This window comes from Branchiostoma belcheri, unplaced genomic scaffold (genome assembly GCF_001625305.1).
Source record: "Branchiostoma belcheri isolate BF01 breed outbred unplaced genomic scaffold, Haploidv18h27 scaffold23, whole genome shotgun sequence".
Classification (NCBI taxonomy): Eukaryota; Metazoa; Chordata; class Leptocardii; order Amphioxiformes; family Branchiostomatidae; genus Branchiostoma; species Branchiostoma belcheri.
The window spans coordinates 1,559,813-1,579,093 of record NW_017803824.1 but is presented as its reverse complement, the minus strand read 5'-3'; the positions used below and the strand labels follow the sequence as shown (position 1 = coordinate 1,579,093).

At 40.5% G+C, this 19,281-nt stretch overlaps 3 protein-coding genes across 3 annotated transcripts in view; 2 read left to right on the top strand and 1 right to left on the bottom strand.

Annotated features, from left to right (window-relative positions):
- The window catches only part of LOC109470693 (phosphorylase b kinase regulatory subunit alpha, skeletal muscle isoform-like), a 39,876-nt gene extending 36,034 nt beyond the window's left edge, over positions 1-3,842 (bottom strand). The window contains 2 exon segments of the mRNA XM_019769722.1: positions 1,188-1,394; positions 3,644-3,842. Of these exon segments, the coding sequence (XP_019625281.1) occupies positions 1,188-1,394; positions 3,644-3,721 (285 nt within the window). The 5' untranslated portion in view covers positions 3,722-3,842.
- Positions 3,843-4,268: 426 nt separating this feature from the next.
- Positions 4,269-5,936, top strand: LOC109470689 (cytochrome b-c1 complex subunit 8-like). Its single transcript, XM_019769719.1, has 3 exons — positions 4,269-4,389; positions 4,971-5,132; positions 5,557-5,936. Exons 2-3 carry the CDS (start codon positions 4,979-4,981, stop codon positions 5,643-5,645), a joined length of 243 nt encoding a protein of 80 aa, XP_019625278.1. The 5' UTR covers positions 4,269-4,389; positions 4,971-4,978; the 3' UTR covers positions 5,646-5,936.
- Positions 5,937-14,119: 8,183 nt separating this feature from the next.
- LOC109470554 overlaps positions 14,120-19,281 on the top strand; it is a 7,194-nt gene continuing 2,032 nt past the window's right edge. Inside the window, exons 1-2 of the mRNA XM_019769519.1 lie at positions 14,120-14,128; positions 18,138-18,318. Of these exons, the coding sequence (XP_019625078.1) occupies positions 14,120-14,128; positions 18,138-18,318 (190 nt within the window). The remainder of the gene's footprint in view (positions 14,129-18,137; positions 18,319-19,281) is intronic.

Below are 19,281 nucleotides of genomic sequence, written 5' to 3'. Positions count from 1 at the left end.
CTGTCTTTCATATCATAGTTTTTATTCCTACAAACTGCAATGACATGCCTCAGTTAGGAATAGTGTCCTTAGTATTAAGGTTCTTGATGTAAGATTGACACAATGATGCAAATGTATATGCCTCTAAATGCCATTTACAAGAAGATTCCTCAGCATAAATTCTACATTGAGTACCTTTAATATCATTGCTTAAGACAACTCTCTCTAAACTTTCCGCTATAACCTTAACATTAGGATGGTTAAACAAAATGCAAATGTGTTTGTTAAAATGGCCTCTCAGTGTTCGAAATACCTGTCTGCAGTCTGCAATCTGCAGATAGATTTTCAAGATTGCAGAAGAAAAATTTATACAATCTGCAATTTCGCAGAAGGAAAAATAGGCTCCAGCTTCAAGCAAACTATAACTCTCTGGCCCCAAGGACAGACAACACTTAAGCTCCTGTTTTGAAGCAACAGGAGCTTCTTCACTAATTTGCATCATCCTTGTCTTGACTTGTCTATCTTTTGTTTAGTCCTTTGGACTTCCAAAAATTTGTCTTCACTAATTTGCATATGAATCAATAGTTCGTCCTTATAAACCTGCAATTCTCTTAGTGTCACTGACAAAAGGTAGTTAGTCTGACCGTTTCAGGTAGCACCAAAATCATATCGAGTTGCTTAAGAGTTAAGTACTGTTTTTTGGTGTGTCTTTTATTAGTATGTAGTGTGGAAGGATGATATGTGGGTGTGTTTACTAGTACATTTACAGGTAAGGTATGATTTTAGTTGTAGTAGCTTGTAGTGGGAGACAGCGGTGAAGGACCCGTGAAGATACCAGTAAACGATAAATTTTCTGTGGAAATTTTCTATAAAGTCTGAAATTAAAAAGAGTGATAGATTAAACTTAAAAGAATTCCAGTAATGCTACAGATTTACAAAGCTATATATGATGTAACAAAGACATTAATGGTTTGAGAAGGTTGTAGTATGGAGGCTTGTGTATTTGCAGAAAGTATTTTCAAATTGCAGAACAAAATTTTGACTCTTCTGCAATATTGCAGAGCACTGAAAAAAAGTATTTCGACCACTGCCTCTTATGTCATGGTACAAGAAGATACACGTAGTTGTTATCCACCATATATTCACCATATATTCAGTTTGGCATAACCTTAACATTAGGATGGTTAAACACAACGATGACCCCTGACCTGTCTCATCATGCATTGCAGCAGTCCCCTCATCAGCTTGACCACACTCTGCTCCAGCTCGTACGCCTTGGCTCGGTCCTCGTCCATGTCGGCAGTTTTCTTGTACGCCAGCGACAGGCCCCACACGGCCATGATACAGTACAGGTTATCACGCACCCAGGCATGGTTCTGGTCTATACTGGCAGGCAAAAGGCCTGTGATAGGATTCTGAGGAAAAAATAAAGCATAATAAGTTTATTAGACCGAGACAAAAAAAACCTTTAAATTACACCAGGGCTCTTTCAAGCTCTAAATTTTTGTCTGTCTTCTTAGTTGGACAAGTCTTCATATGTAGAGGGCTAGGAGTGGTCTGGGGGCACAGTGGCATGCTCTGAAATAATATTTTACGTAGTTGAGGAACAAATTTCAAATAGCTTCAAGTTCCACTCAATTTTCTGGACGTTTTGGTTGCACTGCTGATAAGCTGATGAAAATACCGTGACCTTTTGATTCTTGTTAGCTAAGTCCTAGGATGAAGGGTTGAAATCTTTTCTGTTCAAAGCAGCAAAATTTCATTCTGTGACAAAAGGACAGATGCTGGAGAGAGCCCCACGTTAAGTGGCTGTTTTTCGCGACATGCTCGGATGCTTCTCTCCGTGCTGCATTCAATCTTCTTTCACTGCCATTATAAAGATCCCATTAGTGACTTAGGGGAGAGAAACAGAAATGAGCAGTGCAGCCAACTATGCAAACAAAAGCCATATGTTGGTTAGCACTAGAATAGACACATATGATGTCACATTCCTCTGCTAGTGAGCAGAATACAACAGAAACCTAAAATTGCTGGTCTTCTAGTCATGCCTCCATCTACTATATTGTACCTACTAGTGCCATATTCAATGCATACATGTATGTAGCCAGCCTTTCCCTACACTTGATCATAGTTCTAATACTCCTGCGTTTCCTCTTTTTTTCTTTACATTCATGTCCTCTGCTTATTAGTACACATTTCATGTATAAATGTATGATTGCTGAAATGTTGTTTTCTACAAAGGAAATAGATTACACAAATAAAACAATTCCACTTCATTTCCTGTTCATGAAATTATAATTATAGAATAATTATAAATCATACAGCATCACATACATGTACAATCATACAGCCATGCTATGCTGCCAAGATAGAAGAAGGTGATTGCCATTGCTAAGATATATAATAGAGAGAGTGGGATTATCATTATTGATCATATGAAAAGTTCAAACATTGATCACTACTCCCGGGCAAAATATAGCTCTAAGACAAGCTATGACATCATCAACCTTGACACTGTAACTGGAGGGCAGCAAACCAGTCGCAGGGTCCTGAAACATGAACATGAAATACCTTTACAACCTAAACAGTTACACTATTAATGTTTTAACAATAACAGAGTGACCATTGACCGATCAAAGTTGAATCTGTGTGACCTTAAATTTCATTATTAGAACATGATGCATGACACAAAAGTATAAATTACTAGTAAAAGACAACAAAACACACAGAATGTAAAAAAAAATTGTCTTTTTGTCATCAGTCACTCAGTAGTTGCAGTCTCTTGTGGAAAGGTGAAGTTAGTACTCTGTCACTCACTCACTGGGGCAGAGCAGAGCAGAGCAGGGCAGGCCTCTCTATGTAGTAGAAGTATTTACTAGTACCACTTCTGAATATGATGCTTAGTACTGCTTACCATGATACCATACCATAAACCATGCTGGGAGAAGAGGCATGTGTTTACTAGTAATTCTACAGAATCTACAGCTCTACAGAATCTGACACATTTCAGAGTATGAAATAGAATCACTTCAAAAAACTCAATGACCACGCCCCTGCCTTATTTGGGCATGACCACTGGAGGTGGGGAGGGGCGTGTCCAAGGTTTACTGTGGGCAGGACCGACATGTAACTTCATTAGAAGGACTGAAAACTGTTACCAGTAACAGCTTTTTCAACATGATCACGGATATGGACCCGGCTAGAGATTATATAATTATGACCTTCACTTCTCTTGAAGGTTTAGTGTCATTGTCAAGGCAGCAGTTCGCTTTACCATGGCCAGTAGTCTTTTTACAGTACTGACAGCCGTTTATAAGAATGTTGGAAGAAGACTACTATACTTGCGTTCGTTGTTGACAACATGACATGAATGCTGTCAATGTCATGTATCTAAGAAATTGGTTGAAAAGGAGAAAAGTATTGTAGACTAACAGCAAAGATAGATAGCTAATGTGTACCGGCTTTGACTGGTAAAACGTTTAACTACGAAACTAACAACGTCTAGGAATCCGAAAACCCTGAAGCAATGAATCGGTCACAAACAGTATCGATACAGCACTTAGTCAAGCTACACTGACACATGACAGATGCCTGGCGGACACAACTATTTTTGTTGAAGTTGACGTGCACCATAAAAACGTTCTTGTCCCGATCGACATCCTACCTGATGAGTTAGGATAGTTTTGTACACGAGGTGCTGGTAGTAGTCCAAGCGGACCCCAGAGTTGCTCCTGCTTCTCATCTTCCCTCTGAGTCTCTCATTTGATGAGATGAGGCAACAAGAAAGGGTAAAATCCTGTCCTTAGCAAGGGCACTTTATTCCGATCACGCAAGAAAACAACACCAACGTAGCCATTATGGAAAATGATGAGCGTCAGAATGTACATTTCTTGCGCCGGCAAATTCATTTTAGACAGACACATGTGATAGTAAATCTATATAATGAAAAATTTCGAGGCAATGTATTATTTCAAATTCTATTAAATGATATTGTACTGTTTTTATGTCAGTTTTACGAAAGTAGATCATTGATATCTCTATTTTATGTTTTGCCGCCCTGTTGTCCCTGGTTGACCTTACTTGATTTAGGGACAGTACATTTTATTTCTAAGCTGGTTTGTACTTTATTCGGTAGAGGAAGCATGGCTTATCAATAATTTCTCATAGTCCATAATTAATTCATCTATACTTGTTACAGAAGTACAGAAACCATTTGACCGGTCGACCAAACCAAAATCACTGGATCCTGACAGGTGATTTCTATAGAAAATTGTACCCCAGCAAAAGTGGTTCATCCCCAATTACCCGTCATCCTCTGCCGTATGACGTAGCGACAGCCGCGGCGGAGGTCAGTTCGAGAGGACGAACGAAGAACCCCATAAAAATCGTCTATTTGGGGGAAAATAACAGGTTTGTGGCGTACCGTGGCATATCAAAACATTTGTTAGTTGCTATATAGTGTGTAGACGTTCATATTGGTCGCACATTTTGCTCAATTTGTACGTGATGATTCTTTATGTAACTGGCGCACTGCGACCTTTTGTGATGGGGGAGGGGGGCAACATGGAAAAACTCCCAAAATTTGTATGATGGGTCGCGCTGGATACGAACGAACTGTTTGATACAGCCAATGCGACGTAATATTTTATTGCGAAGACTTGATGACGTAAACACATATCTAATTGGAAGAAGTTCATTCGAAATTATACATACAAATGCAAGACATTTGCCACCACCCCTCCCCAGACACACACATGTACATGGACAAAGTATGGCCTATGGCACGGTGTGCCAAAAAAAAAAGCAGTTACTCAAGCAACTGGATATGATTTTTGTAAATGGTCAGATGTTTCAGGCAGCATCCACTACCTTTCATCAGTGACACTAGAGACTTGCAGGAGAAAGGCAGGTTTATATGTACGCAAATACATGAAGATAATTTTTTGGCTTGGTATACTTTAAAACATGAATTTGTGTTCTTCACCACGTAGCCGTCATCATGGGGAAGCACTTTGGCGAGCTGTACAAGATGCGGCACATCATCACCTACAGCATCTCACCTTTAGAGCAGCGAGCCTTCGCCGGATACTTCACTAAGGGCTTCCCTAACCTGCTGAGGAGAGCCAAGAACAGAGTATTCAGAATCGTGCCTCGTAAGTGACTAAGGATTTGTGATACCTGCAGTACAGTTGTATGCCATGTTCAGGGTTCTCACCAGGAGTTTTCACAACGTAGGGGTCGGGTACAGAAGGGCAACTTTCTGCAGTACAAGTCGTGCATTGAGTCCCCAAAATATGACCACAGGAGGGGGTCTGGTATTCTCCCTACACAATTTTGTAACTCATAACCCCCTGAGACACTGTTTCTTGCTTATTGGGGGACAGTTTTTGTTTTCCCTTTGTTATAGCTTAATTCTAAGTTATATTTTCATTTCTTGAATCTGTTAGGACATCACTGATTTTCATCAATAGTAGCTCTGTTCACTCCTTTGATTGCTTCCAAAATAGTCTGAGTATTTGCTAATAACTAACACTGACTATGACAATTAAGTAATGCTGTTTTTTTTCTGTCTTGCAGAGCTGGTGATCGGGTATGTCATCTACAGCTGGGCTACAGAGGAGAATGCCCGCTCCATCAGAAAGGGTTTTGAGGGCCCAACAGAATAGATCCTCCCATCGGCAACAGTGTACCTGAAACAACTCGATGTGTGGAGTGACCATCTTTGTTTTGTGAACAGTAGACTCTTGCCATGATGTCATCAGCACTCTTAGATGGTTGCATACAGCATTGACTTTTTCAACCCATTCTATCGTATCTATCCCCTCTCAATAACAGTATATCAGTAGGCCTTGGAAAATACAAAGTCAACAACAGCATGCCGCATCAGAATGGTTTTGAGATTGTAAATGGTTCTAGAAGAAGGCTGCATTAAAGTTACATCAAATTTATACATAAACGTATATGTGTCTGTTGTCTTAATTCATGTGGAAAAGTTCATCAGTTTGGTAGATTGTAGGAAAATCAATGTTCTTGAAACACTGGCATGGTAAGTGCCATTCAGGCTAACTCCTCAGAGTTTGAATAGACACTACTACCCTACCCTCATGCTTTGAGTGTCCATTCAGGCCTTGAGGAAGGTAGCTGATGACTTACCAAAACATCAGCTAGGACAATGCAGTGTTCTCGCCAGGCTTTTGAGCATAGGGGCCCCCTATGCTGTGATTTGGACCCCTATGCTGTATTTCAACCAGCATAGGGGTGTTTTTTGGGAAGAAAATTAATAAATCTTGCTAAAAAATGAAAATATTACTTCAGAATTAAGCTTTAGCAAAGGGAAAACCTTAACTTTACAAAATCTGTCCATCAAAAAGTGAGAAATAGTGTCTCAGGGGGTTATGAGTTTCAAATTTTTTTTGGGTCAATGTGTGACTTGCGCTGCAAAAGTTGCCCTTCTGTACCTGATCCCTATGCTGTGAAAAAATCCTGGTGAGAACCCTGCAATGTCATTAAGGTTGTGATCCAGGAACATATTTTCCCAAATGCCAGTAATGAAAATACATTTCATTGCAGTCACCATGATTTTGTGATTGATATTGTGAGATGTGTTGAATGGCTGAGTTGCATGTCAGAATGACAAACACTCTTACACAGAGCAATTGAGGAGTCAGTTAGTTGCCAGTAAACAAATGATGATGATGGGAATACTGTAAGTACAATCAAGTGAAATGTGGCCTTCAAAGTCATGGAAACAATCAACTTTGGGTTAGGATCAGTATACTCAAAGCTGTCTTGCTCTCCAAAGGCTTGACACTTAATTGTTCTCTCTAGGGACCATAGGCATATTTTCTACTGAAAGTGTTGAGGGAGAGGCAAGCAGAACGTTCCACAACTGCCACCATGGCCAAATCCCATGCTGCTGTTATTATTGCTCCAGACAGAGGGCGTGACAGCATAATATTTTCAAGATAGTATGTTCTGCATACGTCGCAGGACATCTGTGTACATCTAGGGCTTATAAAACTTATGACTGAAAAGAAAACAGTGCTTAAATATATAGAACCTCCTTTCTGGCCGGATATTTGTAGGAAAAAGTCCTTTCCAACATTTTGAATCACATGTAACTTTAGTCATGTCGTAAACTGGCCGTTTGCCAGCTAGAATGAATATACTAGTATCTGTATTCCCATACCTGTCAGCTCCTTGCCACTGCAGATTTAGTAACAAGTAAAACGGATATGCTCTGCCCAGAAACCGATACAAGGTCCGCCGGAGTCGTTACCCCTGGGTAATCTTTCCTGGCCATAAACATTTCTTTTAGAGCATAATCGATACAAACACTGCATGGCTGAGACGCTGCTATCCATAAAACGCACGATTAGGTTATCTATCTTCGATATGTTTTCCTTAAACTCTTCATGATGATGTCTCTTGGGTCCGACAAGACATGTCGGAAAGTGGCTCACAATTGCAAGACACTTAATTATCTATACATATGTTCATAACTTCATGATGACACATCTTCAATAGTTCTTGGGTCACACCAATTATATTATTTTGGGGACAATCGGTCCCTTGGCTAGTACGTGCTCCAGCACATGTATTAACAACTTGCAGGTGACACTATTTTTAACATCATCAGATGTTAGTTAAATGTTGAACTTTATTCCAACTTTAGCCTTCATCAGGATAATTAATGAACAATCACTTCACAACGTGATCCCGCGAGAGTTACAGTTACAGACATTAGATTTTTCTTCGAACTTTGTATCGCTCCTGATTTAGACTTGCTGCAATTCACTACATGTCTACGTAACCCTGCTCTCTTTGAGATCGTTATAAGATGGATGGCGTTATTGAAGGTAGCAGTGCTCGAGGCAGCAGTCAGCCAATCTCATATAATGTTTAGTCGGCCAAAAAAGGGCCCTCGTCACCACAGCATGGTAAAACCGCCATCAATCTTATTATTCACATGCAGTGCCTGTAACGATGGGGACATACGCAAAATGGCCATGCGGCATTTCAAAACACCATGAGTGATCCCCAGAGAACGTTTATGCCTAATAGGCATTGCGAGTAATGTTGTGTTTTCTTCCGATCAACTCGGATTGGAGTCGGGCACAAATGGTAACGCGAAAGTGCGAGATTTCAAAGGGCTAATCCCAAAACAACGTCTATGCCTAGAAGACATTGAGTGATGAGTTTTTTTCCTGTGACAGAAGCTCCAGGTAAACAAGAGGGGAGGCTTCTCGGCATTTGGGACGATCCACAACAAATTAAAGAAAATACGAAGATTGCAGCTCTTCTTAGGAGCACATCAGAGCCAACCTACTTTATTTTGTGGACCCACAAGGCGAGAACTCAATAGTACTTTTTACCGGGAGCGATGGCAATACTCTACATGTGTATGGACCACTAGAGACATTCATGAATAACACGTGAAATGGGGATAAGTGCAGGCGTGACTCAGGTGTGTCCTTACATGACACCTTAGTGAGTGGCTTCTTGATATAACTTTTGTCAGGGCGAACCAAAGTACGTAAACTGGAAGTTTGATTTTGCAAAATCCTTCATGTTATTTATACCTGTCTGTGTCGTTATAGTGATGGATACGCATAATGATTGCATTTATGACCCTAATGTTATGATTTATGTTGTAAACAAGCATCGGAATTATGCTGTTGTTGATACAAATAAATAAATAAACCAATAAAGAAGCGAAGATAGCTGGTTAGCATTCGAGACGTCTGTCGTATTCCAAAGTATTGATTAAATCAAGATTTATAAGTGCCATACTCCTGGATAACTAACCTTCATAAACGTAATACTATTATTGTTATTAAGAAAAGCGCTACGGGAGCATGTTGGATTCCTTATCACGTATGATAAATTATAGCATTAACACGCCTGCATACGTTGGGATTCGCCTTGTTATCAACGTCCTTAGGTGTCCCTAACAAAGAACCCTACTACATCACTCTGTCCCGGATGAAAAGAATCCTCGCACCCACTGGGCTCGCTTTTTTGTTACTCCTACAGTCGCGCATATCTCTCCAGGACAGATGCCAGCATGACAGAGTTTTGGATCACTGTAATGGTAAGATAAATGAGAAGATTTTCTCTGAAGGCGAGGCAATATTGAGAGGACTGCCTTGACCCCTTTCTAGACTCGAGAAGGTCGACACAACTGGCCCTTTTCACGCTACTATTGTAACAACGACAAATGTCACAGTGTCGGAAATTAATCGTATTCTGAAGAAGCTAGTGGTGTTGCCTGCTTATGGGACACATCAGTCACGTTTCTAACTGATATAGCACAAACCTCTGAGCAAACATTTCGAACAAGAGCAAAGAGTCTAGCCTCTTGTAGTTAAAGATAAAAAGAAATTAGTATTATAATAGCTTACTATGGACCAACATTCCAGAAAAGCGTTGGCGTAGAAATCACAATCAAGAGGCGAAAGAGCCACGTTTTCTCTCAACAGTCTTCAATATTAAAGGAGAGAAACGCAATGTTTCAAACAAGGAGTCTCCCTCACAGGTTGGTTAATGCTTTGCATATCAAACCAGCAAAACTCTTAACGTATTGTACACAAGTACACATTTGGGGATGCATCTATAGCAGCGTCACCTGTGCTGCACTGCAATGTGAACCAGTCAGAATTACCCTGAGGAAGGTGACATACTGTCACCGAAACGTCGGCTGAATAAAAGACTTGGTTGAGTAAAAAGAGTCTCTTTACTCAGTGACTTACCAACCTGATGAAACTATTCACGGATATCGTACACAAGGTTTACACGCAAACTAAATCTTCTCTCCAAAGTTTTGCCTGTCCCTGCAAGGCATTTCTAGCCGAGGAAATTAAAATAGGGCGCCGATCCACACATGATCCTTGGATACTTGGATACTTGGATACATGATACATTACCTCTGTTTTTCATTATGAAAAAGCCCGTGCTGATGCCGGCAGTTGTTACATACGGGTGTGGAATGGTTTAACCCGCAGGGCTGTGCACTGGGTGTCGGTTGTAATAATATTTCGCCATTCTGAAAAAAAAATGTTTGACAAGGGCAAGACATATGTATAGTACATGAAGAAAATGAAAACTGGCAAAACTGTCATATATATTCATATATACGTATATATATAGACATACATCTATAAAGGGTGCCCGTGTTAGCATATATGTTTACAATTATCTGGAGAACTATTTAATTTTCGATAATATGATTACATTCAGAACTCAACCTCAACCATTTAAACCGCATTAGAAGCTACAAAACCCTACCTAATCTTGTTATTGGTAACCGATTAGTCTCAGTTTCGGCTGTTCTGCGAGCTCTAAACACTGTATAACCTGTGATTAAGTACAGAGATAAGATTCTTAATAACATGAAGGTTTTATATCCCCCAAGCCTCCGACCTAAACCCCCCGTTCTTTGTAGCCAGGCTGACAGGGGAAATTAAACCTTCAACGGTTGATCCGCCGTGAAATGCCAACCCGGGGGACCACACTCATCACAAGCCTGTCTGTGTCATTGCGATAAAAAGTGGTCCATTTTACATGCTGAGGTTTTCCCTATTTATTATTCTCTTTCGTACACAGCCAACACCGATGCGAATGTTGATGTAGTTTCCTATATATTATTCTCTTTTGTACAAAGCCAACACCAATGTCAATCTTGTTGTAGTTTCCCGCATATCATTCTTTTTCGTAAACACAGCCAACACCAATGCGAATGTTGGTGTAAGCAAATATGTTGAGTAAAATACAAAAAAATGTATCATCTAAGTTTAAGGTTTCCCTTCTTCTTTCATCGGTGGACTGTGAATGTGTTTCTGAAGGCAAATGGAAATAATTATTAGGCAGCTCTGTTTGTCTGTCTGTTTGTCTGTCTGTCAGTCTGTATAGCAAAAGTCCTTCGGCTAGTAGGATTCTTAGGTGGATTTTAAGAGCCAGACGAGCTAGTCCGTCACGTCAAGTTGTAACAAAGCAGCGATGAATTCAGCACCAAGGACAGGTTCAGTAGCTCTGTCTGGACTGTCAAGATTTTCTATATATTGACAACCATCTTCATATCTCATCGTTTAGCTGGTGTGTTACGCCGAGGCGATGGGACGTTATACCAGCTATAGCTACACAGATATAGATACAGAATTCAGCACCAAGGACATATCCACTATCTGTACGGTGGGATTTCTTATAGGTGAAAACCTTCTTCGTATCTCATCTTTTGCACATTCAATTCAACGTCGTTGAGACTCGTACTAGAAGAAGGAGGGAGAACTATCACCCCCCTATCGTTCCCTAAATGGGGCAAAATATATGATCGAGTGCATTTCATCTCCAACGCACCCTTTTTGGGCCCTGCGTAGACTGCACCACTCACTATGATTAAAACACTTCATATCAGTCCTTCAAATCACGACGACGAACGGATTCACCCATGACACACTCTCCTCTGGGACATTTGTTCCTCGTTGCAAGACATCAAGGAAAGGGAATAGGTAGTAAAGCATGCCATTCAGTTTTAGATGAAAGCATGAAAAATTCGGCCAATGGAATGCAGCACCTCTACAAACTATGGGATTTTGACAGAACGATAGACCGTTCTCAGTGTAGGTGATCGGGCCTAAGTTCAAATTGTAATATTGTGAGTTTTTCTTTTAATTTGTGGATATAAACAAAATAAATTTATGAAAACTCGCTAAAGATGAATACATTACATTCACAAGTCGTTCTGTGTGATATAGCTAGCTTTAGCCGCGCCGCGTGCCAGCGAAGCTGGAGTGTTGTTACGCCGAAGGGCGGTTATACCGGCCATACCGATACAAATACATGTGTTTGCTTCTTTTACTACTTAAAGGTAACCTATGTGTGTCCGTATGACCTACTGTTTGCCTGCACAGGATCCCATTCCTCACAAGAGTATTTCCATCTTAGTGCACCGAGAAGTAGCCCACGACCATTTAAGCTCTCTCTCTCTTTATCTATGGCACTTTCCTTTTATCCTGCCTTTGTGTTTCCTGTTTCAGCGGATCGTGTCTTTTGACGATTGGATGATTGATGGCTTTTTAAAATACGTAGTGAGCCTATTATAAAGACTTAAACTTAAGTGGGAAAGGGCCTTTACCTAACGGTCGATGAATGTACAGTTAGCAAATATGTCAGCTCGGAAAAAATGAGATGCCCCAAGAGGATTGATCTAGGAAGAATTAGGCCACAGTAATGCGATCAACTTGTACCAATTGGCTCAAATGACCAATACATCGCAGGATATCGGTTGATGTTATCGACTGCACGTCACTTAACTGTTTGCAATTAAGATTTACTAGATACGAGTGTAGCATGTCTACATGGGACCTCGTAAATTGAGGGCTCTGTACGATGTGAATACTGAAAATATAGACTGTTAGCTTAGCTTGAGTGATGGTCAGAGTGGCTGTGAATTGTAAACATATCTCGTAAGTCACTGACTAAAAGTAGCAGGTTTACTGGAAACGTCTGACAGTTTTCAAAATCGATCCAGTTGCTTGGGTAACAATCTCGTCATGTATCTCGTATGTCCCCTTTCTTTAATTACCTGCCATACCCATGTTCTGTTGGTTGCCTCATGGGGTCAGTGGGAAAATGCATAGAACAGGATAGAAAGACACAACGGTGAATGAAGCAAGAATCAGAAATTCACGGGAAAGTCTAACTTGTTGAACGTCTCTGCCGTTTGCTCCCTGGCTATGTGTCTGGGTTAAATTCAAACGCGGTGACCTGACGGTGAAACGTATTCCGTGCGCTTTGCAGAAAACAGCTGGCTTCCAATTAATCAAGAACAGAACGCAAATGCACGAAGCATGTACTTGGGTGTTCCCCGGCAAGCTAAAAAGGTTAAAGGAAGATGTGACTATGACCTACTTTCTTCGATCGAACGCCACGTTGACCCGTATACGTACGGTGCAGACTGATTGCAGACAGTAGATATTTGATGCAAAGGCCAACAATCTATAAAGCCAATAAGTTAGAATTTTATCTTGAAAGCTCATCTGTGTTGGTAGAAGTCATTATGAACAAGATTGAACTGTAGTTGCCAACTCAAAAAATTGGACTCGCAGAAATTTTCGACTGTACAACTCCAGTATTTGTCAAGGAATTGGCAATCCACCGCTTCCGTGATGTCACGCAGATAGCACAAGTCAATTCTTTATTTTCATGTTACATGTACTTATAATTAGCCTACGGGCAGGAACCTGCCATTAACTTTCATTTATAAATAACACGTTGATCTACAGCAACAAGCCACCAAACGGTAAGTAGGTTCCTCTGTGGCCATTAATGATAGATCAAAGAACGCCGAAACCTTAACGCCAATCGGCGTCTCTATCCAGCATACCTTTGTTCCTTTCCCTGCTTCAAAGATCAGTCGCATCCCTACTGCTACTTCCGTCAGTACTCTGACCCGTACTATGAACCCTTTCCTAAATAATTCAGCCTGCAACATCGTGGGAATACCGAACACAAGTATCACACTGCACGGAAGAGGTGAGGGGTTGAGCTTTATCGTCAGTCATAGAATAAAACAGTAAATATGGAGTATTGTATAACAAATACATAAAATGGCCTTGTAATTCAACCGTGTATTTAGAACAGATGTCACATTTTTGAGCTAGAGTTTCCTCGCTTTCAAACAGTTACAACTGTGCCCTTCTAGTTCAAAAGGGTAGAAACAACCCCGCCACGCCATTAGTAGTACGCCGGCGATACTAGTCATTTTGCTCATTTGAAGTTGGCCAATCAGACCAGAGCCGGCACCACGCTGCGCACTTCTATGACATTCGTCCTGCTAGTTAGAGGTAATGGTGCTACCGACGCACCTGATCCACCGCTCTTGGCAAGACATACACGTTTTCCACAATTCACTGCAATTCAAACCGTTTTTACGTCTTTTCGATGTTGCCCACATGATGACTGGTCTAGGAGAGTGTCTTTTGAGCGATGAGTAGAACGGTCGTCATTCTAGGGGCAGTCTTGCAGGAGAGGACGTGAGGACAAGCGGCGGAGGCAAGGCGTCGTGTGAGCGGCGGAGGAAGTGTTCTTCTCGTCAGTTGCTTTGTTATATTCCACACGCGAATTAGGATACAAGGGAAACATGCGACAGGTAGGTTCATCTAGATTTGCGTTGCGCTAAAGCTGATAGAATGACAACCATAATACCATCCAGAGAAACTGACAGACTTATGCGCACAGACTTGCAGTTTTGCGGACATATGTTTAAACATGTTGTACCATATTTCGAGTCTTCCGGTACTTCATAAAAGACCATGTTTGAGGAAAGGAAACTTGACGTATTCGTGGTCACTCTATTCACTAATGATGATTGACTACAAGGCTATTATATCTAAAAACCGTTGCGGGCAATGTCCGAAAGTATACGTTGTCTCATACACAATGTATCTTTTAAAACGTACGCACAATACTGCTGTGACTACAGTAGTCCTTTATTCTTTCCTCTTTACGTGCCTTTGGTTGTAATTAGGATTTGTAAAATGGCTGATTTCGGAGGTAAAGTATTTTGGTGGCACAATTATCGTTCTCCCCTAGTAAATATTTGATGGAAAGGCTTTCCCGTCTGCGGTGATTATGCCGATTGCTCGCCGGTACTCTCCGGACTAATGACATGTCTCCCATCCCGCATGGGCACTGTTGGGGGGGATTATGTACGATAAGTACACGTTTGGCTCGAAATGCTTCCCATTTGCGGCGGTTAAGCGTTTTACTGGAGGAACATAACCGTTTGGAATGCTAGGGTAGCACATCTATACTCAAGCAGAGGTTTGGGTTTTAGGATAGTTTTTTCGTGTTTTTAGCCTTTTTTTATCGGGGTTTCTTTTTTTTTTTTGCACTGGGATTTATTTTCACCAAATTCCAGTGCAAAAAAAGAAACCCCGATAAAAAAAGCCCCAAAACATGCCAAAAATAACCCAAACTTCTGCTTGGAGCGTAGCACATCTAGTTGAAGAGCCTACCAAAATAATCTGAGCAGATAAATAATCTTCCCTTAGTATTTCTTGCATCTTTATCTTAATTTAATATCAGAAAATTAATCTGTGAACACAGTTATGCACATATACTGTTAGGATGTGTTGTAAATATTGTAAATGCCATTTCCTTTTTTCTGCTTTTTCCTCACAAAAGAATCAATGAAATCGTTCACTTATCTCGTAGCCCATACTGCAAGTATCTCAATTTTCCCAGCGGTAGAATAGATCTAAATCAGTGATGATAGAGTTCCTCGAATGAACTGTTGCTGAATTTATCGATATTTCTAGGAGCCATAAGCATACATCTTAATCCTACCATTCGATATCGTTCACGCAAATTAAAGATCAGGTGGAAAAATCAATCTCAGAAGTGAAGTAAAAAACATTCAAAAGAATAAAAAAGTGAGTTCATTTAGTAAACGTCAGAAAGGTCCCAGACGCCATGTTGATAATTATGATAAGTACCCAAAGTTGTAATCTGTAAACTCTATGAAATATATTTTTAAAGGAGGTAACATATATCAACAAGCGTTTAATGTTTTTGGTATGCGATATCACAATCTGATGAATGAGGTGTTTTTGTTAATGTCAGCACTTCAATAAATAACGGAATATAGCGGATACGGTTAAAATCGACCATGTTCCCTTGGGTACGATTTATCGGTACAGCTATCAAGTTGGCAGTCTGCGGTAAGATTGTATGTCAAGGAATGTAGATCATTGACATTTTACGACGAAAGAGGGACTGGGGAAAAGGACATAACGACAGGCTGTGTGTGACAGAAATCTAGATTAGATATCAGAGAGAGAGAGAGTGAGAGAGAGAGAAAGGGAGAGAGAAAGGGGAGAGGGAGTGGTTGATCACGAGTTGGTGAACTTATCATTGTAAGCATATGTGGCACTGTTTGAAATAGAACATCTCCCATGCACTGCGTAATTACATTAAATGGTGCAAAATGGCTAACCATTACGAGAAGATCTTCCCCTATCAGATATGACGAGTTTGTCTCTACCAGACTCCTTTGCAGGCTGAATAAATAGTAGACATCGGCCTAAAAAGGGGATTTAATTGGCCAGAGAAGTTGGCCGGCCAGAGAGAGTCCATTTGCCTGCCTCTGACCAATTAAATCCCCCTTTTAGGCCTATTTCTACTACTTATACAGCAGCCTGCAAAGGAGTCTGGTGGAGACTAAAATAATTACGAGTACCCGCTATCTTCCCATCTGCGTGTCTAGATCTGCTTCCATCGGGTCCGGTGTATGAAGCCAGTTCTCCTGATCGATTTTCACTAAGACGGGGACGTGGCCCGAGAGAGGGCGGCAAAGTCTGACCTCGACAATGATTATCCTTCGCCTAAAACAGTTGCTCAAGAAACTGGATATGATTCCTTACCTTTCGTCAGCGACACTGGAGAGTTATCCGAAAAGTAGGTCTATAAGTACGAACTATTGGTAGTTAAATAGTACTATTGATGTACCATAGTTCGTACTCATAGACCTGCTTTTCGGATAACTCTCCAGTCACTGACGAATATATGTACTTATAAACCTGCTTTTCTGACAACTCTCCAGAGTCACTGACGAATATATTCTGTACTTAAGTATAAACCTGCTTTTCTGACAACTCTCCAATGTCACTGACGAAAGGTAGTGGATGCTACCTGAAACGCCTGACCGTTTCCAATAATCATATCCAGTTGCTCGAGCAACTGTTTTTTGACGTATCTTATTACCTGGATGTCTAACCTTCACCGACTTTCTATGTTGCTCAATAAAAAAACTTTTCTTGTAGCTTAGATATATCACTACCTAGAGACGTTAGTCATGTGGTCAGAACTTCTTATCTTCCGCCTGCAGCTGACCCACTTCTCACCTCTGTCGACGAGAAAACTAATCTTACTTTATCTGATTTTTCTTGAACAAAATGGATGGCTTCAATATGGAACATGTAACGTTACCAGTACATTCCAGGTAGACGTCGGGTCTACGAGATTGAGGTGGCAGAACACAGTTTTTGCCCTATGGGGATTTCTATAGCTACCCCAAGGTGACTCACCTCGAACCCTGTAGGTGAACCCTTCACCCTGTAAAAATTATAGTAGGGTGCACTAGAGGGACAACTAATATGTTGAAGTGTACGGTATAATCTACAAAATAACTGAAAACAAAGTCAACGGAATTGCAGCCGGCCAACGCATTTATACACGAACAGGGAAATATTCACAATCGAAATTATACGGTGTACAAGCTTATACATTTATATACCAGCTACACTAGCCTCTCACATAAGTCGCTCTAGCCAGGATTCAAGAGTTTGTACGCACTACTTTCTATACCCGCGTCATACTGTGTTCTGCGACCTTGAGGTGCCGTACGACCATTATGACCTGTAGAAACCTTCTCACGTCTATGAAAGATATATCGCAAAGAAAGTGTACAAATGAGATTTAAAGTTAATGAAATGAATTTTAACTTAAAAGTGTAAGCCTCAGCTCGCTTTGCCAATTCTACTTAATTTTCAGAATCATTTTTCACCAGGTTTTATCAGTCCCTAGTATCAAAACCTATGAAATATGGAAGAGACACACTCACCAGGGAGTGTTAAATACCTCGTACTTTCATCATTGACGACTGTTGAATACTGAACTGATCACCAGAGTGATAAATACTAATGGTGTTTACAGCCAAACTGAACTATTCAAGAAAAGTTGACTGGATTGTATATAATGTATGATATTTTATGACATTGTATTGTACATTTCTTTTCATTTCTAATGTATGATATTGAATTTGTATTTCATGTTAACAAGGTTTGATATTGTAATCTGTTTGATTGATATTGTATTGTTCTGTATTTATATTGTAGTGTTTGGGAGGACAACTTGTAAAGGTTTTGCCCTCCCTTCCACTTGTACATTTGTACTTATGGTAAATTGAAATAAACAAATAGACTGCGTGCAATGCCAAGCAATACAATGTACTTGGTTTAAATACAGTGAGTGAAGGGTATAACTTATCGTTTTGGCTTGCCCTACAATATTATATATTCTACAATATAAGCCCGATGAAAGAAAGGGATAAAAAACAAGTAGGTTGCATTTCGCATCTTCCTTTTTTGTTTGTTTAGGGCGACTCCAGGAGAAATCTGACGTCCTCCGAGGCGACGTCACCGTTTGATGACGCAGTGTCTGACGTCAGCGACAGGTCAACGGGCAGCTCCGTCCTCATGCGCATGCGCGATGCGTACGGCATGTCACGTGGCCCGCTAGATTACTACGACAAAGTGTGCGAAGTATTTGTAACAACAGGTCAGTGTTTATTTGCTCCTGTCTTAAAATCTATCCAATTTTATACTTGTCAAGCAGGTAAAACAAATGACGTAAATAAAATGTGACGTCATGGCCATCCGATTTTGTGATTGGTAGAGTGGGTAGAGTCATTCTATGATTAGAGGTGGTTCCGTTGACGGTTTCTTACTACTAATCTCCAAGCAGATCTTTCGGTGGGGGTAACACAGTATCAGTATCAGTATCAACCCACAAATGGATACAGGCTGGCCAATTTGATACTGTCCCCCACCGAAAGATCTGCTTGGAGATTACCTTACTACTAGTATATATTGGTACCAATATAACAATGACGTGACACAATTAATATGGCGGAACCTATAGGCTGAAGCTAAAATATAATAGGTTTTGGTGGCACAGAACATGTTAAGAAAGAAAAGGAAAAGAAAGGCACATATTTTTGTTGCAAAGTTACAAATGACACACTTTGCATGCCGTAAATCAACGGTTAAAATCAACTAACTGTTAATCCTATAACTGCAAGAAGCACGTTTTCAACTAATATAACCACTTTGGCAGCGTCAAAGTCCACACACCAAATTGCTTCTACCACTTACTGAGGATTAGATATAAGAGCTGCTTTGGGCAAAAGCAGGCCGGGAGCTGGTTAGTTTGACTTTTCGGCGATCGATCTCAGAGTTGATCTCGACTTCGTCAGACAGTCTCGTTCCAACTTCAAGCTTAAAACCGTCCAGGAACGTTTCGTAGTGGTTGTTGGACAACAAAGTAATTCTAAAACATCTGCACGACAAGAAAGCAAAATCTTAAAAACCGTCATGATATACAATAGTTTGAATTGTGTTATTTTTCACAGAACATGCAGGTTTGAAAATGGTTAACATTGGCAAACATAGTCCAATAAAATCAGGGCCATGGAGTTAAATCGACTGATGGTGCAAAGCCTATATGACATGCCCGTAGCCA

Excerpts from the sequence above, each read along its gene's own strand:
- LOC109470689 (XM_019769719.1), top strand. The coding sequence starts at position 4,979 with ATGGGGAAGCACTTTGGCGAGCTGTACAAGATGCGGCACATCATCACC. Across the intron at positions 5,133-5,556 it reads AGTATTCAGAATCGTGCCTC|AGCTGGTGATCGGGTATGTC; the intron begins GTAAGTGACTAA and ends TCTGTCTTGCAG.